General features: G+C 46.0%; 1 protein-coding gene across 2 annotated transcripts in view; it reads right to left on the bottom strand.

Annotated features, from left to right (window-relative positions):
* SLCO3A1 (solute carrier organic anion transporter family member 3A1) overlaps positions 1 to 23,201 on the bottom strand; it is a 317,490-nt gene that overhangs the window by 13,589 nt on the left and 280,700 nt on the right. For both annotated transcript variants that reach the window (XM_060005479.1, XM_060005478.1), the window contains exons 8-9: positions 11,120 to 11,295; positions 6,439 to 6,503 (exon numbers count right to left, since the gene is read on the bottom strand). In XM_060005479.1, the coding sequence (XP_059861462.1) occupies positions 6,439 to 6,503; positions 11,120 to 11,295 (241 nt within the window). The remainder of the gene's footprint in view (positions 1 to 6,438; positions 6,504 to 11,119; positions 11,296 to 23,201) is intronic.

Raw genomic sequence — 23,201 nt, 5'->3', positions numbered from 1 at the left:
GGAGGCAAGTGATGATAATGAAGTACTTCTTTAGAAACCGTGTGTTTTAAAAGAATGCTCTCCTCCCTGGAGCCCGCAGGAACCGTCCTCTCCCTTTTGAGCTCTTTTCTTCCTAATGTTTCCTTGGGAGAAACTCACGGATGAAGTAGGCATTAACTAAGGTCCCATCACAGGGACACTGGGAACCCACCATATGTTGGGGAGGGTATCTGGAAAGCTCAAAGCTGTTACTGGCTATTACAGAGAATATTAAAAGGATTAAATCTTACTTCCTATTACACTCAGGCCCAAATTGCAGCTATATTTCAATGCGAAAATTGCAGTGCCGCTTAAGGAAATTGTCTCTGTTTTCCTGAAATCTATTAACAAAGATTAAACCTCGGTGTCTTGTATCTTGGTTACTTAATTCACTCTCTGGGTTGAAAAGGCCAGGCCTATTTATATTCTTTGGTCTAAACTTAAAAGGTGAACAAAGGCTTTTGTAAGAAAAATAAATTCACATTCCTTTATGGGACAAGATGGAAGCTGCAAATTACTCTTGCATTTACATTTCAAAAGATATCCATTCCTCTCCCAGCTTACCTGCCAAGACCTGAATTCACCACGGAATCTCTATTCAACCTGATGGAATTACTGTTACCTCGAGCGCAAGCTAGAAAGGGATGTCAAAGTATGTTCTCCTGAAAGGGTTAATGAGTTTCTCTGTTTCAGCAATGCCAAGAAAGAGACTGGACTGTCAACATCGTCCAGCATTGTCCACGGGCACCTGACATTCCCTTTTCTTAAATCTGAGAAGTTGAGAGGAGCTACTCTATTCTCATTTCATTCCTGGCTGCCTTGTTAAACTCACTGAGGCTCAAAGACCTTAAATAACCTGCCAAAGGCCTCATGACCAGTAATGGCAGAGCTGGACTCAAACCCCGGTATGCCTGACTGCAGTGGGGTCCATGGCAAGTATCCGATATCACCTTAGAACAGGCCAGGATGTAGATCGTGGGTGGTTCAGGTCCTTCAGGAGGTCAGATAAATCACTGGTGCTTAGTAAATGTTTGCTGAATGAACAACTAAATGCAGAGGTGAGTGGAAGGGGTCTCCCCCACATTCCAGACCCTATAATCTGCGCCCCACCATCCCATGGCTGGGGGCAACGGCCTCTCATCTGGGGTCTCTGGCTGGCTGCGCTTACTCCTTACGCACTCATTTTACGTGTTCATTTCTCCCACTTGCTGTAGAACTTCTTTATATTCAAGACTTCACAATGCGAGCGCAACAAGTGTTTGATGAACCACATCAGGAGCTTCTAAGACGTACTTCTCCTAGACCAGCTCACCAATGACCCAAGACCCAAGGACAGTCTGCTCAGGAATGACACCTGTGTACAGAGGTGCACCTTGAGGTTCCCAATGCTCTTTGCCAGCAGGTTGCTCGGGAAAACTAAGAGCAGGCATTTGTGGAGGAGAGTTTGTGGCAGGTGGTGAGTCAGCCCAAGTCATCCCTCACAATTCCCTTGAGACCCCTGTGTCTGTTACCTTATCCTGTTAAAGGCTTCTCTGTAGGCCCAGTCCCAGAGGCTCAAATCCTCAGCTTTATCTTGTGCTTCTGCTGTTTCTCTCTTGCTTTCATCTAGTCCCGGGGCGGGGGGGGGGGGGGGGGGCGGCGCTCAACAGACATTACCTCCACAATATGGCTTCCATCTGTCTTTGCCTTTTAATCCCACTGCCTTACCCTGGTCACCTTCTCTTCTTCTCAGTGCTTTAGTTATCCTGCATCCTGCTGAACCACCTTGCACCTTTCTCCCAGGTTGATCTTCCTAACTCAGAATTCTGAATATTTCCATCTCATACCATCATTTGTTCCACACTGGCAATGACTCAGCCAAGTAAACTCTTTTTTCCCTTGAAATTCAAGGTCCAAACTCTTCTAGCCCTTTACGTTACCCATACTTGCTTCATTCTCCTACTGGAGAGGGCAGGCTCTGGCTCCCACTTATTTTTATATCCTTTGAAGCATCAAGAACAGTGCTTTTGACATAGCATGATCTCAGCGTATATTTGTTTCCATTCATTTCATTTGGTGTAACATCTACGGCATGCAGTAGACCTCCAGGAGCAAGATTCTGGATCAGACCTTCGAGCGGACGTTATGCCCACACCCAGAGAGAAAAGCGGTGATCAGGCCACTTGCAAAAGGATGAAGAAGGATGGATTTGATTACATCAGGCATTCTGCTTTGAGTAGGTCATTCAGTTTTCTCTATATTTCCTGACCTTTATCCAGCTCAGTCTTCTCTCCCACTCAACTTCTACTGCTGTCCTGGGTGACCTGAACTTCTCCATGGACACGGGTGTCCACCCTTTGGCCTTTCAACAGCTCACCCTCAATGTCAAGGATGTTCCCGTCCTCTCTAGTCATGCCACACACTGGGTTTCGTCACTTCACAGACACCAAAGCTTTGGCCACAGATTCGAATTCTTTTTTACATGAATTACTACATCCAGTTCCTACGTTCCTTTCTCTCTCTCCCCTCTCCTAGCTCACCTCTTCCTTATCCAGCCCAGGTACCATGGTCAATCACTTTAGCCTCACTGTGACCACCGTCCTTAATTTCTTTGCTTCACGCTCCTTCCACTGCACCTACCACTGATATCACCAATGGCATTCCTAGGCTGCCATGGGCTGCTTGGGAAGCTCTTGGTGCCACACTGACCTGGGCCAATGCATTCCCTGCCCCTGCCCTTTCTAACAAACACCTCCTTTCCATTGGCATTTAAAGCAACACGGGGAAAATAACCTTGCCTTCACTTCTGGATCTTGCTCTCTATACTCCTCACAGCCAAGTATCTGCAAAGAGTGGTCTCCCCTCGCTGCCCCCACTTCCTCAAGCTCCGACCCACCAATGATGGCGAATCAAAGACTGAGCCTTGAGACCAGCACTGTCCAGTATGATAGCTACTGGCCACATGCAGCTACTTAAATGAAAACCAATAAAAATGAAGTGAAACTAGTTTATGGAAGCCACCTTTCAAGTGCTCCATAGCTCCATGTGGTACAGATTTGGAGTATTTCCACCATCACAGAAAGTTCTGTTGGACAGTGTTGGTCTATACCACTCCCAACTTGCTCCTCATACTGGTCTTCCTGTTTTAATAAATAATCTCCCCGTGCACCACATGATCCAAATCTTTCATAAGGAGCTGTCACTGTGGATTCCTCCTTCTCAGATACTCCAGTCTGTACACTTCCATTCAGAGACTAAGCCTTGACAATTCTTCCTCTACCCACATCTCCCCATCTTGGTAGCCAGCATCTCAGCTTGGGTCTCCAGCAGCTACTCTGTTATACCAGTGGCTTGTTACTCAGTTCCCACATTCTCTACATGGTAGACAGTGGGCCTTTCTAAAAATGCACAATGGCTCTTCAATGACTTCTTCTGCCTTAGGGATAAAGGTCAAACTTGTCAAAAGGGCAGCAGCCCTTCCCTGACAGCCGCCCTCCCTAGCCCCATCTTCTGCCAGTCCCCCCAGCCTTCCTGCAGCCCCCAAACATGCTTCAGCCTTTGTTCACTTCCGGGCTTTTACTCCTTTAAGTCTCTCTGTCTAAAGCACTCTCTCCTTTTTGCTCAGCTGCTCAGCTCTTCCTCATTCTTTCTTCACGTCTTAGGTAGATAGCACAGCCTTTCAAACCCACACCCCTGTCCCCATCCCCAGGCCAGGCTAGGTGGCTCTCCCATATGTCCCCCTGTCACTTGTGCTGACTGCATCTCAGATCTTGTCACACTGAACTGCGACGTCCTCATTGTATCCCCATTACCTACGTGGGGGCCAAGCACAAAGGTTGACAATGTCATGAAATCTGATTTCTCGGTTGGCCCTTCATAAACAGTAAAGGTGGTTAATCTTATTGGGTGCTGCAGGAAATGGAACCAGGCCAAGTGCAAAGACTTCTTTGATAAGTCACTTTTAATTAAAAGATGAAACTGTCCCATATCTTTCTAGAGCCATTTTCTAAACTGTGATGTGTGACCCATATGGGTAATACAATCAGTATCGTTGGTCATGACCCACTACTTAAAAAGGATGGAATGGAATAAATAGAAAGTAGCAAAGGACATCAATGCATATTAAGGGTGAATATTTTTCATGAAATCTTTGCTTCAGCTATATTTGTGATATGCGTGTATGTACTGGGCCATACACTGTAAACCTTATCTCTTGCTGTGGCTCACAGAGGTTGAAAAATAAATACTCTTCTAGATAATGCTTGGTTGATTATTCCTAGAGCAGACATACAAATAGAGAACCAGCTTTAGAAACAGCATGTCACATTACACATGCTCTATAATTTTCAGTTCTGTCTTCAAGTGTCCTATAATTTTCATTAACTTTTCAAAAATAGCTTGCAAATTTTCTTTCATTTTGTGCTATCAAAATTATTCTGAAGGCTAATTTTTACCAGCTATACTGAGTCCTCAGCATCTGTTTAGAGATACAGAGACCTCTGCAGCAACTCCATAGAGGGAGGGCTTTCATCTTCCCTAGTCAGCTTCTGAAAGAACTCCTTAAGAGCAGCACTGAGCTCACTTACCCGGGTATGGTCCACGGAGCTCTGAACACATTAGGTGCTCAATAAATGTCAGTTTGAACACATTCATTCAACATTTTCAGAAATAAGGGTCCCCTACTTGCTACCTGATATTACACATTCATCTGTCCATCCACCCAAACCAGGGTGAAGTGGGGGAGCATCACCACACATGCATTTTCTATCCTCCCAATAATAAGAGAAAAAAAAATCAGCATAATTGGTACCCTGTGCAGTTAGAGAGCTCTAAAAGCCACTACAACTTCCAGGAAGGCCTAAATGTTTTAGTCTGAATTACTGCTGAACTTGTTTGAACTACGTATTATTATATCTAGAACATTTCTATTTTCCATGAACCAGAAATAAGACAAAGATGCCATTTAAGTTTCTCCATATGTACCAACAGATGTGGATTGATAGTGATTGAGAAGATTCTGAGGTCTTGTCCTGCGCATGGCAAAAGTGATCACAGCAATTGATTGAAAGTTATTTGCTATAGACAGAGATAGGGCATGTGTCATGTATTTGCCATTCCCCAGGGAAAACCTTACCTTATTAATGGATTTAAGGGTGAATAATTTTCTTTCATTCACTTATCAATTATATAGGAAGTAATCTCGTTCTGCAAGTAATAAAATCTATATATATTCATTCAAATTTTAAAAACAAATTTAGAAAATATCATTTATAGCCTCACTATTCAATGATAATAGCTGATACCATTTTCACATCTAGCTTTCCAGTATTTTTCCATATTTATATATACTTTAAAAACATTTGCATATATAATATATTATAGACCTCTTTTTCCCCCTCCACATATCATGTGCCTTTTCCAAGTCCATGAATATTTTTCTTTCCAGAACTTGAAAGGGGAACGTAAATCCTACTGGAATTAGAGCTCATAATGGATTTAACTAATTCCCTGCTGTTGGGTATTTAGGCTGTTGCCAATTTTTAACTTTTACAGACATTTTTATAAACATTTCTATAGTTAATTCTTTATGCTCATCCAGATTATATACTATTTGGAATGAGAAACTTTAATTTTACTCTGAAGATATAGGCCATGGTTACTTCCCTTTCCACATCTATTTACCATTTAATGTCCATTAAAGAAGACCACAGCTTTATTATCCAAGAAAAAAAGTTGTCCTATCTTGATCTTGGCCTTGACAAAGGGAGTTCATAAAGCAACAGTGTGGTCTAGAGGGAGAAGGGTTACCTTGTTGGCCTTTCCAGCTTCTCCCCAGCCAGTCCCAGCACCCTGGAAGAACCATGGGCTATTCCCATCCTGTTTTCCCATCTTAAAAATTGGGGCGTTAGACTTAATTCCTTCTATCCATACCAAACCTTGGAATGTAGGGTCTATAGCATGAAGGTCATATTTGCCCCATCCAGGAAACCCAAGGTAAATAAACTGAATCAGTTTGGAAAAATTTAAAGGATGCAAAGTTTCCATCTGCGAAGCATTGTGAGAATACCTCTCTCCTCGAGCTGGAAGCCCCATAAGTGAAGCATTTCACAAGCTGCTCATGGGTTGCCTAATGAGGGTTCCAAATGACACCATCAAATTTCTTTCCCTTTGGTGCCATCGCTTTTCCTCCTTATGCCAATAAGAATTAAGTGTGGTACAAAGGCATAGTTGATATCAACAAAAACTCTGCGATATCCAGGGAGTGTGCGAGTTTAGGTCTAAACCCTGAGCAAAATTAACAGACTTGATGTTTCTCTTGTTTACCAAAAAACCTCATAGGAAAAATGACAAACTCAAGAAAGGGGATGATTCCACTGATATGTACTCACCTGGTTATAAGCATCCAATTCATTATTGAGGAAACAAAGAGATAATACGTACCCAACAAACGGAGGAGGAGAAAAAGAACTCCCAGGGCGTAGGATTTGAGTTCAGGGCTGACTGTCCTACATGCAAAGAAGAGAAGAGGAAAAAAGAAAAGATGCTTATCACTCCACTTTAATTAACAGACCCCAGAGTCATCCGCTGCTGTCCGTCAGAGTCCTTCTGTAGAAAATTATTAATGGTTTTGTGCTTTTGGTTTTTTTTTTCACTTTCCCTGCCTAAACTCTGAAAAATCCCTGCAATTGCAGTGACATGAGTTTAGGAATTTAACAGTGTTTTTTATTAACTAAAACGAATCTTCTTATTTGAAGGATGGAATGCAAATTTGGTCCACAAGGTCTTTCATCTTCCCTGGTCAGCTTCTGAAAGAACTCCTTAAGAGCAGTGCTGAGCTCACTTACCCGGGTATGGTCCACGGAGCTCTGAACACATTAGGTGCTCAATAAATGTCAGTTTGAACACATTCATTCAACATTTTCAGAAATAAGCGTCCCCTACTTGCTACCTGATATTACACATTCATCTGTCCATCCACCCAAACCAGGGTGAAGTGGAGGAGCATCACCACACATGCATTTTCTATCCTCCCAATGATAAGAGAAAAAAAATCAGCATAATTGGTACTCTGTGCAGTTAAAGGCACTTTGCTTTTGCTGGGACAGGGAAACATCTTAAATTGGTGGGAATACGTATCTGGGGAAAATATTGACAGAAAAGACAGTTCCCCTTATGCTATACAAACAGGCAAGAACCATAAACACCTTTGTCATTCTAGCACCATTTTGTGAAATCAACCAGACTAGCATGGGTCGATTCCCTACATGAACCACTTGTGAAATAATCCATTCATCTAGATCCAGTTTCAGTACCTTTTAAATTGGAAAGGTACCTTCATATAGTTGCATCACTTTGTTTTGAACCGACTCAATGTTCTGGGCTTTGGCTTACCCACAACAGTCCCCGAGCATGATCTTTTCACACATTTTCTAGCACAGTCTCAGAGGGTAACACTTTCTGGGATAAGAGTGACAGGAGAGGGGGTTTGGAACTGGTGACCGATTCCAGATAGAGAGGCCCTCACAGCTGGTCATAGATCACCTGCGTTATGTCTCTTACTCTTGAAACTAGTATTTACTCAATGCTTGTCTTCTCTCCTTTGAGGCCAAGGACTGTTTGCATCTCGTTCATCATCAGTGTGGTGTGTGACACACCAGCACATGCTGAGTGAATGTATAAGTGGGTAGGTGGGTGGGCACATGTCTCCCACTAAGCCCCGGGCAGCCCTTGTCTCTGGTGTGCTGGTAGAGGGGGAGGCATCTGACTGACCACATGCGCTCCAGGTCATCCTGAACACCACCAGCAGAGAAACCTCCTCTTGTCCCGTCCCCATTATGAGTCTCTAGGGAAGACGGGGAGATAAGTGCACTACTCTGCCCCCCGGAAGGACCAGGCTAGACCTAGAGACAGTCCTGTGTGGCTAAGCCTCAGGAAACACCAGGAGAATTTCAGTGTGGCCGAAAGGCCAGGAAGACTCAGGTGGTGCAGGAAGGACCCAGGCAAGCAATTCTGCAGAAAATAAACATTAGAAATAAAGTTACCAATGGGACATCTAAATCCAGTGGGATACCTAGTACACAAGATATATAACCCATCTCTGGACTTGGTAGCTAGAAGACTATTCTTAACCGACCCCAGGGGTCATTCCTCCAATCATCCAGTGGCAACCATCCAATGACCTACCACCTGGTTTGAGCGTCAGATGCGCATGCCTTTGGCTTCTTGGTATATAAGGCCAAAAGACACTGTCACACCAAAAAGGACATGGATGTTGTTTCCACAATCTTTGCCCTATTTCTGAGATTTTTCAGAGAAAACTAAAAATGTTGTTCTCGGGGACATACACGTTCCTTTTCAATTGCAAAGAGTCCAGTATAAGTAAGCAGTCCCAGGGCGGCAGGTCAAGACTTTCCATTGAATGACAGGGAAACCACTCTCTGGCTGATGAAGCCAGATACCTGTACAATATCAAAGATGACATCAGTGTTTCTGGACAGAAACACGGTCAGTTCTCTTTCGAATGCGCGTGGAACAAAATCCAAGCTCTCTGGAGTTAATATTGGCGCCACGGTTTCACTTTTTGCACATTCACTTGAAGGGACTGACTTGAAAGACACAAAGATAAAGGCAAATTCTCCTTATCAAGAAAACATGCTGGCATAATGAGCTAGAGTACTTTTCACTTGAAGTTTGATTTCCTTTTAGCTATCATGTCACTAGGAATAAAGTGAACAAGATGCTAAGATCTGCCTTCATATCCTGTTGGGAAACTGGTTCCCACAGGAGCAATAATCCTTCTCGGCTTTAGTTACGGAGAAATGGAGGGTTTCGGTCAACATTACTGAAAGCGCCAGGCCAGGCCAGGGAGAGGGCCTTAGCTCCACAACTTACTAGCTACGTGACCTTGAGGATACTGCTTATTCACTCTCTGAGCGTCTGGCGTCTCCCCAACTGAGCACTAATAAAGATGCAAACGCAGGAAGTTAAAACAAGAGTCCAGTGCGGGCACCTAAGTGGCTGCTAGTTGGTATCCTCCCCTGCGGATGTCCTGAGCACTGTTGTTGGCAAGTATGTTTCTGTCTGGAGTAAGAGTGGGAGTGGGTCTGTTGCTCTGGCACGTGACGAGGGCCGGTGCTCATCTGGGCTGTGGCTCAGACTGTGCCCTTGTAACCTCCCGAGAACATCTGTGATGGCAAATTGGAGTGGATGGTGATGGAAGATGGTTTACCCTGGACCCCTCAAAAGGCAAGTGGGCACATACCTCCAGCTATGAGGTAGACAAGGCCCAGCCTGGGTCCTCCAGGCCATCTGTTGCTGGTGCATTGAAAAGGAATCAAAGATTTCCTGAAAATCTCCTAGAGCTATCTATCAAGCTGAGATTTGGAAGTGATTAAGATTTCAAATGACTTTCTGCGTTTGGTCTGCCAGCTACAGCTACTGAGCTGAGTTTTTGCAGAGGAGTCAAGGGGAGAGAAAAAAGGGGACCAGTCATTGCTAATGGCTGTAAAGGTCATTTTTCCTGCTTCTTGGTGCCTTTTGTGTGTGAATGGCACAATATAACTTCAAAGGAATTTCTAATAACAAAAAGTAATGCAGCCACCCTAAACCCATAGCTGAGATCTGATGCGTTTTGTCCATGTGCATATTATATATAATCATCTTCCATATATAATTTCAATAGTTCATTTCATAAACACTTTTCACATGTTTAAGAATTTTCATTATCCCACCGAGCTGTGGTACTATAATTTAACTCACTATTCCAATTCAGATTTTTCTGCTATTATAGTTGACATTGTAACAAAAATCTGTCTCCACTGAACTATTCTTCTCGTAGAGAAGTATTTTCTTAAGACAAGTAGCAATAGGTAGGGTTACCACATAAAAAACCTGAACATTTTTATGGCTGTTGACTTACATTTGCCACACTGCTTTTTGAAAGAAGTGATACGCTTCTCAAAGCCACCAGCAATATGTGATTTAACCCGTTTTGCCCTGCTTACAGCACTGGGTGTGAATTTTTTAAATTTATTTTTCAAATTTAATAAGTATAAAATGGTAATTTGCTATTGTACCCTTAATGCTTCTGCACGTGAAAAGTGCTTTACTAATGACTTTCTAACATAAGTACTTTGTGTAAGTTCTTTTCCTCGTGAATTCATAACCAAGATCAGGAAGTGTGGTAGGCACAGTGAGAAAAAGAGGCCAGATAGAGCAGCTGGTGATGTACATTTGTACAGGCCGCATCCAAGCATTTCATTCCTACTTTTATCTCTGGCCCTTGGGATTGAATTGGTTTGTTTAGATAACTGCATCCTGGTGAGATGGATCTGTTTGCTGCCACTTCTGGTTCAGATGGATGCCAGAGCGTGGAGCATTCTGCTTCTACGTTCCTCAAACAGTCTAGATAACTTCGTAATTGTGTAAGTTACTCAGAATATTACTCAGTAATTCACCTTTGAGGTGCCTCATCTGCCCCCAGGACAGGTCCTGAGAGATGGGGAAACAGAATTACGGGGGGGGGGGGTCTCTCCAACCATCCACTTATACAAAAGCAGTCACTGCTTGCCTTCCATTAGCCACTCAGCCCTGCATCACACTTCGTCAATGAGCCCTCACATCTTCACGGCATTTGCACATAAGTGGTCTCGGCAGGACCCACACCACGGCAGGAGGCAGGCAGGACCCATGACATCACCTCTAGTTCCAGATTCAGAAACAAGTCTGAGGGAAAATGGGCCCAAGGTCATACAGCTAATCAGTGCCCGGACAGGAGCCAGACACAGGGACGTGGCTAGTCCAATGTCATTTTCATTTTACTCCAACCATGTGGCTCTTTGCAAATATCAATAAGGGACCACGGTCCCTTTCCAAATCACCTGCAGCGTCTATTCTTGGGATGACATGAAAGTGTAGTGTTCTCTCTTGGGCCGTGCTTTCTACTTTTGGTGTGAGGTCTCTATCAAACGTCACCGATTCCTACCAGCCTAGGGAAGCTGGATTGTAAGACTCATAAAGTCCCCGGAGTTCTGATTTCCAGGAGAACTGCAGACACACAGCAGGTGGGGAGGGGGAGACGGGAGGCTGGCTCTCGGGTCCGGGTTCCAGGGGCTAAGCTTACCTGATAAGGATGATGACTGAGGGAGTCTGAGCCATTGCCCCAATCATGCTGCAGACACACATCACACACAGGAAGGTGAGGAAGGCCTCTTGGCAGCCAGGACTGGGGCATTTTCCAGGGACCACAGTCGCATTCTCAGGCGGGACGGTCGTGAGGCACGCACAGCTGGTGAGATTCTGAAAGGGAAGCATTCAGCCCTTTTAACTGGGGGTATCTCCAGTTTCCCAATCCAAGCCATCCAGCAGCTGGAACTGTCATAGCCTTATTATACATTCTGCAGCATTTCATTAATTAGGCCTGAATAAACGAGTTAGATTTTTTTAAAGAGGCTGCAAAGCACATATAAATAAAGGAATATTTATGGGGAGGAGAGCTGATTTCCCCATCTCCTGTGTATTTCATATCTATGCTCAAGAATCCCTCAATAAGCCGAAATGCAAACAAACGTGTCCCCCCCACCAATACAATTAGAGAGGAAATTGTGCTTCCACAATGTGATAAAACATTGCCAAATTAACAGTGTAATCACTTGCCAATTTGTCCTCTCTTTTATGCCGTTATAATTACACTGAAGTATATTAAAAGAAGTAAATCAGGTAACCCGCATATGGTTGCTGGTTCAGGGCCCAAGGTGGCACTTGGAACAAAGGATGTGCACCGTCATGCGTGAAGTTGCTGAGCTCGTCGGGCTGTGAGAGGGGCCAGCTAATGGGAAAGGTCTCGAGTGGCTGAGAAAGCAAAGAGGGTGCAGAGATGCCAGAGAGTTTAGAGCGGATCGTGCGGAGAGAGCTGGAGCCCAGAGAGATACATTTATTAATATATGATCAGAGAGGAGAAAGACAAGCGGCTGCATTCCGTTTGATCTTCGGGGGGGATTCTTGCCCAGCCAGCCCTGCTCCCCAGCACGGTCCTGGCTCACGCTTGAGGAATTTCTGATGGCAAAGGGAAGAGCGGGGACTCGGAGAGGCAGTGCCGTGCCGAGCCAATTAAAGTTCGATAATAATAGTGCAGAGGCCTTTAATGAATACAAAGTGAAAACAATCATAAATGATTCATCGCTTTTCTTTCCAGGACTGCTCGGCTCTCAGGGCACATGCCGAGGTAAATTCTAGTGAGAGTCGAACAAATCCCCTTTGGCTTCTACATTTATTCTCCTCAGTCCGTCTCCCCTCATCTTTGTTCCTCTCCTCTTCTTTCCCCAGAGGACATACACATTGGAGCTTTTCTTATGCCTTTAAGCTACATGGGATGCTTTCAGGGGTGTCCAAAGCCTGCTGCCTCCATCGTGGGCGGCTGTGTCCTGCCGAGGAGGTTTTACCCATGCGAAGTCGGGGAGACCTTGGGTGGGGCTGGACCCTTCTTCCTAAGACATCTGGCACGGCAGGTGCTCTTGTGTAAATGGCCCCATCTCAGCACCCAGGGGTGTTTACTGTCACGCCCTGAGAAGTGCTGAGGCCCTACCCCTCTGTTCCTTTCCATACACCTCTGCCTGGAGACATACTAGCTCTTCTCCAAAACCCCGTGTTGATGTCTCCTCCAGCTGCAAGGCCCCTCCGCAAGTCATCCCCCATGTGAGCTGGTACTTCCCTACGTGAGGGTACACGCCACACCCCACAGCAGAGACCCTCGCTGCCCTCCTGGAGGAGACCTTGCGCTCCTGGGATCAGAACGTGTATTACCTGTGATTTACTGAGCATCGTCTCACAGCACAGCGATGAGACACAGCAGGGGGAACTCAGCAGACGGTTTTAGAATGCCTGTGTGAACAGACCTTCCTCTGCTTTCATTAGGAAGCAGGCCTTCTCCCCAAGTCTAACTGAAAATGCCTCTTCTCTGCCTTCTGGGGAGAGGAAACTGCTCCCCTCCCCCGACCCCGACTTCACAGCTAAACGTTTCTAGCTGTTCACACTCACCACCTCTGCGTCCTCACCTCCCACGCTCTCAACTCACTCAAGCCGAGTTGGGTCCCCACCCGCAGTAATCGGATCAGCTAAGCTCGCCAGTGGCTTCCATAGCCTGACCCTGCCATCCACTTCTCTCCTCCTGGAGGTCTCCCTCCCCACCCCCAGCATGTGCCTGTGACCTACTTCCTCGACTTCCACAGCTTGCTCTCTGGTTTCCTTCCTCCCTCTCTGGTCGCTCCTTTTGCATTTTCCTTGCTGGCATCTTCCCCCGACCCCACTTTAAAATGCTGGAGCTCCTTGGGGTTCTGGTCCAGGCTTTCTTCCCTTCTCGTGCTGCACTCTTCCCTAGATTGTTTTACATCTGCATGCTTTCCGATAACTCTCCTAAATTTAATCCCTAGCCCATATCCCTCCCAGACCCACTCGGGATGCCCCTTCCTAAGCCTCTGAGCCTGCTGAGATATCAACACCGACTCCGGGATGAGTGTCCTGCGTGGGATTCCGTGCTGGCATCTTGGCACTACTTTGCCATCCACAGCGGGAACTATTTCCCTAGGATTCCCTTCCCTGCATGGATGAAGCTGGACCAGAGGGAAACACAGACGAGATCTGGAAGTGAAGCAGAGGCCGTTACTCTCAGATGGTCAGACACGGGGACAGAGACACGCAGAGGTGCCCGGAAGGAGCTGGCTGGTCCTAGCATCCCTGTGTGCATCTGTCTTCTTTACTGACTACCCTGCCGACAACAGAGGGCCCATGGCCACCTCTACTGACCTGGACGCAGGCTTGCTGATGTGCTTCCCCAGACCCTTCCCAGAACGCCCCCTTCATCTCACTGAGCAGCCACCTGGGAATTTCCCATATGCCTCGACTTGCCCACCTGAGCTGGTACTTCTGGGGCTGTAGTGAGTGACTGTTCTCCAGTCCTTCATCTCACTTCTTCCAGATCTTAATTTGCCAACTCCTCCACATTCACGTTAGTTCTATTTCCTATACTAATCCCTTTATTTCCAAAAGACTTGTGGGTGCTGTTTTCCTGACCAAACCCTGACAGATACACATACCCCTGGCCCCAATCTCCTTTCCCTCCACATCTCTTGCCTTAGAAATGACACCCTGTTAACTCTATAGAGACCTGGTGGACCTCCCCCACCCCTTACTCCTACGTCAAATCCATCTTCCTTGTGACCATAATGCTGATAAGGACAGAAACCACTGTGGTTTTGATCCCTGACTTACCCCCAGCTCTAGAGTATGGTATTTATTGAATGAGTGAATGAATGAATGAACCCTCAAGTCCTGTTCATTTTATCACATCCTAAACACCTCTCAAACCCTGCCCTAGTTCACACCACTCCCATCCTCTTCGTTTTTTTTTTTTTTTTTTTTTTTTGTGCGGTACGCGGGTCTCTCACTGTTGTGGCCTCTCCCGTTGTGGAGCACAGGCTCCAGACACGCAGGCTCAGCGGCCATGGCTCACGGGCCCAGCCGCTCTGCGGCATGTGGGATCCTCCCGGACCGGGGCACGAACCCGTGTCCCCTGCATCGGCAGGCGGACTCTCAACCACTGCGCCACCAGGGAAGCCCACATCCTCCTCTCTTTGATCCCTGCTGTAGCCTGCGAGGAAAAAGAGATTTGGGACTGGGGTCCTTAGAAACACGTGGACTCGGAGAGTGCTCAGGTATAAACAGGGAACAGGCCCCTGGTGGATGCCTGTGGTCTTGTTTTGCCAAGTACCCCAGGAAATGAGTTCTGACTCACGTAGCCCCTTAGGAATGTGATGTCATCAGAACCCTTTGAATGAACTGTGTGATTGGTGAGCTCTGTTTAGTTTAATAAGTAATCTGTAATTGGAACCTACACCCAGTCTTAGATTTCTGCCCTCTACCTAGGCTATGGCTCAAGTGTATTACATTTACCATAAGAGGAAACTACCCAGCCCCTCTCTGCTCTGATAAGTAAAAAACTCCTTCTGAAATTCTCTGGATTAGGCCTGTGATCAGGCCCTAATGGAATGGGTCAGAAATAAGATGCCTTTATCTCAGTGATTATACAGTCCTTCCGGTCCAGGTGAGGTGAACGTGTCCAGGAAGGCAACATCCTGTGAATGGCGTGAGCGAACAGCGGGGCTGAGCCACCCTGGGATTTGCAGCCAAGGCAAAGGGGACAGGTGAGAGCACAAAGCCAGGGGGTGGAATGGGACAAGAATGGACCCAGGGCAGCACAGGCTGATTGGACAGGAATAAGCACTTGTAGGGTATAGATGCCAGGAGAGGAGAAGCAGGAAACTGCTACAGGACCAGTGATCATACTGGCTTGCTGGTGCCGAGGAGAGAAGCTGGAAATGGATGGGTCCCTCTCAAATGCTCTAGGCAACTCTGTACTAATTTATTCAGATTTAATGTATTTGAGAGGAGCTGTGCAAAGAGGCTGGGGAGGACGTAAGCCGAGTGACCTGAGTGGGGACTTGGATAGGTTTCCTTTTTAGTTAAATGAGTCCATCTGACAGAATGAACAGAAAGTGCTGGGTGGTCCCGAGGGCTGGGGCGCAGGCTGGGACATTCCTAGGACGCTTCCCACAGAGAATCCAAGGAAAAGTGCTAAGCCTAAGTCCTGTGGCAAGGGATGGGAAATGTCCTTTACTCGGGCTCAGGTGATAGAAGAGACCACAGATCGCCCTGGCCATTGTGCTAAAGGACCTGTGGGGCTCCGGGCGTACAAGGCCAGGTTAGGGAGAAACTTCCACCCTGATGTCCCAGTGTGTTGGGAATAACCATCCCAGGGTGCATAATTGGAAGAGAGGACTTTGCACCAACGAGGCTTCATACTACAATTCCAAGTGAGAAGGGAGAGCAGACAGCCTTTCAGCTGGTATTAACTTGGCATGTAAGTGGGAACACTGAGACCTGCAAAAGCCCCAAGCAGCAGGAAGTTTGAAAATATAGGGATAACCTGGGTGTGAGGGAAGGAGATGATAGAGGTTGGGATACTAATTCTCACCCTGTTTGTATACAACAGCCCTGTGGGTGGCGCCAGCCCAGAATGCAGATGGACCTGGACAACGGCCTATAGATGATCACGGCCTGAACGAAGGGGTACCCCCTAGTGCTGTCCTCAGCAGCCCCCAATATATTGAACTGTGAAGGAAGTGCACTAGGCTCCAGGAGATTAGTCTACTGCTCCTGACCTGGCAAATGTCCAGTTTTCCATCCCGTGGCAAAGGAACGTCTCCCCAGTTTGCCGTTCTCTGGGGAGGAATGTGGTCCCCACTGCCTCCAGGAGAGTTGGAGTCTCTGTCTGGTGCCAGGCGTGGGGTGGCAGGACCTAGCTTTACTGCCCTGAGAGATCATGTTGATAATCAGATGACCACGGTGCTCACGGAGGAACTGGCCTGACCACATTTGGAAGCAGTGGCGACCCGGCGGACAGAGTGGGACTGGCTTGGAAATTCTACAAGAACTTATCTTACAGACAGACTTGCCCAGGCACAAAATGATGTCAGTATACAATTCAAGTCACAACACAGTCTGCAGGAGCTAAAGTTTTGCAGCCCTGAATGCCCATCAACAGGAATTGGTTAGATGAATTCCATTAGGTCCACACACGGAATATTATGTAGCAGTAAAAAAGGTATCAGAGTGCTCTTTATGTACTAATATGAAAAGAACTCCAAGATAAATTATTAACAACAAAAAAACCCCACAAGTAACAAGCTACAGTATAAAATAGATAACCAACAAGGATCTACTGTATAGCACAGGGATCTACATATATGTATAACTGAATCACTTTGCTGTACACTTTGCTGAAAATAACACATTATAAATCAACTATACTTCAATTAAAAAAATAAATAAACAAGCTACAGAATAATACCTTTTGGTGCATTAAAACCCAGTAGTTACAAGAAACTAATAATAGTAATTACCTGTTGGGCAGAGTAGTGGGTTGAAAAGTGGGTGAACAGGAGACTGAGGTAGAAAGGAGTTTCCACTCCCTCCTTTTTGGTTTTTGAACCACACACATGTATCATCTATTTAAAAAAATTTAAAACTCCAGAAGAAGAAATCAACAAAAGAAGAGCAGAGTCACTAAAAATTGTACTCTTGTTCTACATTCAGCCATTAATTTAAATTGAGAAATGTTTCTATTCACATGCAATGATGGAATAAATAACTACGATAAAGCTGGAGAGCATAAAAATAGAAAAACGACTCTCTCAAATCTAGGTTTCATTTTCTCTTGATGAAGGAAATCATAAGCATGCTATTTTGACAGCTCATATTATAAGAACAAAATACTCCTCAGCAGTGTTTCAAAAGTATCTGGCAAATAAAGTTGTTTTTGTTTTTTTCCCCCAATAGTCAATACTGATGGATCAATTCTATTAATTGCACAAATAAAACTAATCTCTAGGTTGAAAAATGACTTTTCTAAGGGGACAGGCATGGGGGTGATGATGTTCTTTGTATTAAGAGCCTGTGAAAACTTGAAAGTTTCATCCTCAGCATCCTGGAATACTGTTTTTGGTTTTCTTTCTGAAATGTGTTTGGTTACCAGGAAGAAATGACAATCTCTATTAAAGGTCGGGCCCTAGTGCTATAGTTCAGAAAGGGGGTTGGCCAGAGGGAGTGCTGACACATGCAGTGTCCTGTCCGGCTTCTGCCTGATGACCAAGATGGCAAAGGACTGAGATTGTACCACAACAGCTGGGACGTCTTCCTTCGAATGACAACATACTCGTATGTGTCCTAGACTTTTATGGGATCCCTTCATGATTCAGTGAAGTTCCTCAGACATTCTCCTGTCACTTATTACTGTCATTTGGAGCTTAGAATCTCTTCACCTCACTGGCCCAACCCTAGTTGGTTTTTCCAGGTGAAGACGTCGGAGCACGTCATAAAGAGCATCACGGGCAACCCACGTGCCTCAAGGAAATGGGGAGATTGAAACACTGCAAGAAGAAATGCGCTCTCTTGTTCCCTGGCAGGGTCACTAGCTGAAGGATAATGGCCAGGGAGAAAAACCCTGTGATGAAACCAAGACCTCCATCCACCCTTCATCTCTGTAACCTGCATCCTGTCAGAGCCTTATTTATCTCCTGCCGAGGGGAAGGAAAGGGCCGTTCTTTGGGAAGCGTCGGGCTTACTCTCTGCTCCAGCCATCTCAGGTGGAAAGTGTGAGCAGAGCACAGAGAAGGATGTGGCTGCAGCTCAGAATGAACACTGGGCCCTTCCCTTTACCTTCCTCCTTCCAGACTCCAAACCAAAGCCTTGCCCTTGTCATGAGGTTCAAGCCTCCCCAACACCCCATGCTCACACACATTCCAGGCTGGGATGTCCTTCCATCCTATCCACCGGGCAACTACCCACGCATTCTCCGTGGATGAAGCCTGGCCCTGCCCCTTGCTCTTTCTCCAGGAAATAACATCCACACCCTCTCCTTCCAGCCCCGCCCCACCCTGAACCAATTCCTACCCAAGCAGGCAGAAGGCTCCAAGTTCACCAATTTCTCTACATACCTGTTTCCTTCCATTAGACTGTAACCACCCAACCTTTAATGCTGGATCTTATTTTTAATACCAATGTTTTTCCTTATTGGAAAACGGATGCATGTTCATTTTAGGTTATTTAGAAATATACAGAAAAATGTAAAGAAACATATAAAAATTAAGTTTTTAGTCCTAGCCAGAGATAATGTTCTGTAACAGGCTTATCCTTCCAATCTTTTCCCATGCAGAGATAGACAAATCTTTAGATTTTTCTTTACCTTTACTAAAAGGGATCATAATCTAGTTATTGTTCTATAATGTGCTCTTTTCACTTAATACCATATTATAAACATATAAGGCCTGGTTAGCTGCTGCTCTTGGGTGTTCCCTTGTAACATAACTCTATTAATATATTACATCTTAACTTATAGTAAACATGATCTCCTTGCCTTATTCATCTCTATATTTCTAATGTCCAGCCCAGGGCCTGAGATATATTAGATGCCCTGGGAGGCAATGCCCTCATTGGGCTTGACTTCAGAATATTCCCAAGTCCCTCTGATAAGCCATCACCAGGATGAGGACAGACTTTTAAATCAGTTCTGGCAAATGGGGTCAGGCTATACAAGAGGATTTGCAAACTCCAGACCTTTGGGGACCGTTAGGAAACAGATAAGAAAAATGGTCCAGTGTCCGGGGTGACCAGTGGTGGGGACCATGGCTAAGTGGAGATCAAATGTCTTGTCTAAAGCGTCAGTCTCCTCTTAGCTCCAGCCAACTGCTGCCCCATCGGGGTGCAGGTGCCATGTTAATTCTCATCCACCTTTCTGGCCTTTCAGAGAGGCCAGAAATCTAGATTTGTATATGAAATACCCAGGCTGTTAAACCTTGGTTCAGCCACTGTAGTTACCCCTGCTGGCAGATATGGCATTTAACCGACCAGTTTGTTTCTTCTGCTGGAAGATGCTGACATGGCACCTCTAACCTCCAGCTTGGTTTCTACCGTGGGTGAACCCAATGATGGTGAGATGGAAAAGGAGACTGAAGGATAGATGCTCAGTGTCAGCTCAGATGCTGCCCTGTTTCTAGAAAATTTTAAGAACTCATTCCTTTGACTACAGCAGTGGTTCCCAACTGGGGGGTATTCTGTCCCCCCCTCAGGGACCTATGGAACTATCTGGAGGCATTGGTGGTTTCACAAATGGCAGAGGGTGCAGGGGGTAGTGCTGCTATTGGCATCCGGTGGGTAGAGCCCCAGGGGTGCTGCTAAACATCCTCTAGTCCCACAGCAAAGGATGATGCAGCCCAAACTGTCAACAGTGCCCAGTGGTTCTCAACCTTGGTTACATATCAAAAACACTTGTGTGTGTGGGGGGGGGGGGGGAGTGTTTAAAACACTGATGGCAAGTAGAGCAATTAAGCCCGTGCACCACAACTACTGAGCCTGCACTCTAGAGCCCACGAGCCACAACTACTGAGCCCGTGTGCCACAACTACTGAAGCCTACGCGCCTAGAGCCCATGCTCCGCAACAAGAGAAGCCACCACAATGAGAAGCCCACGTACCGCCACGAAGAGCAGCCCCCGCTCGCCGCAACTAGAGAAAGCCCGCACACAGCAATGAAGACCCAATGCAGCCAAAAAATAAATAAACAAATAAATTAAATCTGAAAAAAAAAAAAAACAACTGATGGCAGGGTCCCACTCCAGAAAGAGGGAATCAGAATCTCTGAGGATAGACCTCAGGCCTCATGTTTTAAAAGCTCCCAAGCAATTCTAATGTGCAGCCAGGACCGAGACCCATGATATTGAACGAGGAGCACCCTGCACACATCCAAAATGGGGCTGCCCCCCCCTCCCCCCATAGCACCTACTCAGGGCTCTGCTCAAACAGGCGCTCGATAAATCCTTGTTGCCTGGATGGGGGAACAGGTTAGTTGTCTATCATTAGCCCCCTACAAACTGCTGTGCTGGACTTGTACTGATTTTCAACATTCCATTGGTGGCTGATAGAAGCTTTTTTTAAGTCAATTATTCAGTACATCAAAAGGATACAACTTCCAGCAGTCAATCAGCAGCTACCAACATGCTTTCTGTTAGAATAATTACTTCTGAGAGTGAAAGGTACAGAAACAATCCAGACAATATATTCATGCCAAAGGAAGCTTACAGAATTAGCTTGCTATCTTTTTCGTCACTCTTCCTGGTCATATGCAATGAGAAGAATTAGGAGTTGTATATTAAATGCAATTCTGGAAACTTCCATCACTATCACTCAAGGAGAAATGAGATCAGAAAATGAAAAACAAAACCCCAAAGCAGGGCAGGAAGGGCAGTCTAATATCAGGAAACCGCTAATGTGAACCAGATCTCCTAATAATCAGAATGATGTCCTCAGTGACTTATTCGCATCTAATCAAGTTAGGGGAAATTTTCACAAGTCTGGGTGGAAGCTATCAAGTGGGGAGAGATGAGCATGCAAGAGGTGTTTAGGATTGAAATCTGCACCAGCCAACCAACTTGCCTGCCAGCTGTGGTATTACCGCCCCTGGCACCCTGGGGCTTGCTGAGCTTGGCATAGACCCTCCAGCCGGGTGTGCAGAAAGCCTGGGGCATTTATCCAGAGCCATGGCTAATACTGGGAATGCAATGGCCCACAGCAGAACCCCATCCCTGGATACTGGAGCCTAGCGATGGACTGGTGATGGAGACGCAGGCGAACATGGACCATTCAGTCCAGTGGAGGGGGCCACAGTAAGAGCCTTGCTGGGAGGGCAGGTGCTGAGGCCTCTGCAGGAGGGGTGCCAGTGCAGCCCTGGAAGCAGTGAGGAAGTGGGAGGAGGCGTCTCAGCTGCGCATAAGGAGGTGTTAGGGATGTGAAGGGCTTAGGGGAAGACTAGCCCTGATGAAAGAAACAGCATGGACAAAGGTCTGGAGATAAGAGAGAACTGGGTGTGCTGGGGGCACCCCAAGAAGTCTGACACAGCTAGTGGCTCCTCAGAAGGTGGGCAGAGCGGGGGAGGTTGAGGCTGGAAAGGCAGCAGGGCCAGATCGTGAAAGCACAATGTCCCGACTGTGGGGGGCACGCACGGAGAACTTCTTTCTCGTGGAAAAAAGGGAGGGATCCTAAAGAGGGAAGTCACAGGGTCAGAGGAAGACACTGGGATTGGCGTCAGACAGACCCTGCGTTCCCGCGCCAACGCCACCATGTTCTGTGTGACCTTGGGCAAGGGACTAACCTGTAATCGGGGAATAAGTAGAACACCTCCTTGCCAAGGTTGTTACGAGGGTGAGTGAGATACTGGGCTGGCCAAAAAGTTCATTCGGTTTTAAGTAAAGACATTTTTCATTTTCACCAAAAACTTTAATGTAGTCACGAACCGAATGAACTTTTCGGCCAACCCAATATATGCGGGGCTGGGGGTATAGGTGAAAGAATGGTTGCGTTGACACTGGGAAAGGACTCCACTGGATGCAGAAGGAATAAATACAAAAAAGGGAAAGAGGGAAGGGAGATGAAGAAGACTGTAGTCTGTGGAAGAGTTTTTCGGGGGAGCTTGGAGACAAGAAAGGAAGAGGTAGAGCAGGAGGGAGTAAACATACCAGGAATCGAATCCACTGTTTTGGCATTTTCTCAAAATACTGATATTCCTCTGACTCTGGGCCAAGCTGCCACGGGCCATGAGGAACACGTGGAAGGCCCCGTCACCTGGCCCGCACCGGCTCTCGGAAAAACTTGCTGCTGTTCCAAGTTTTATGGTTGTGGTTGTTTTTAGGGCTTGACCATTACAAAGGCCCCTTTCCAGGATACACGTGGCTCTGTGGCCCCAAAGCTCTCATCCACCCATTGGAAGGCAGGGCCTCCAGAGATCTGCCTCCACGGGGTGGAGTGTTATTCCCACCCCAGCCCTGGGGTTTTCTCAATCTCTTGAGAAAGAGATTGTAATTGTGGGGGGATATCACCTCTCTGCTTTGCCTGCACCCCAGCAGACAACATGAGGCCTCCGGTACTGTGAAGAAAAGGCAGGTGTCTGGGGAATAAACCTTATGTCCAGAGGGAAGCGGAGAAGCTTGCCCTCTGATGATAATTGCATTCCACAGCTTGCTGTTTCAGCAGCTAGACGCAAACCCGGGCCTGATTAGGCTCTTATTCAATAAGACTCTAGTCCATGCAAGATCAGGAGACATGGATTTTTCTAGACTATTTTTTGGTCAGAAAATGCTCTGGAATAGACTGCTTTGGTCTCAGGACACTAGCCTATACTGAGTCGATCTCATTCTTATAACAGCACAGTAACCAAAACTGATTTATAATATAACTTTTTGGACATTAAAATGTTAATGAAATTGCTGTCATGAAAAAGAATAGCTTGAATTTTTATTTTAACCATTCTCAAGGTCCCATCTCTTTTTAAAAATTCATTTCCTCTCACTTGAAGAAACTGCTTTATCATCTAATTTAAAACATCAGTTCCCCTCCCCCCAAGGTGATTTACTTTCTCTATAGAAAAATGGTAGTAACCGGCCAAGAATCTAAATGTTAAATGCAAGGAAAAATGAGACCTTTGGAAATGAAAATAAATGATCAATTTTTCTTCCTTCGGAGAAATCACTACTCCCAAAAGATACGGGATGTGGAAAGGAGAGGAAACAAATGATTTCAACTCTAAGTTCCTTGAAAGCAGCC

The sequence above is a fragment of the Delphinus delphis genome, chromosome 2 (assembly GCF_949987515.2).
Source record: "Delphinus delphis chromosome 2, mDelDel1.2, whole genome shotgun sequence".
Taxonomy (NCBI): Eukaryota; Metazoa; Chordata; class Mammalia; order Artiodactyla; family Delphinidae; genus Delphinus; species Delphinus delphis.
This window is presented reverse-complemented; position numbering and strand designations above follow the sequence as displayed.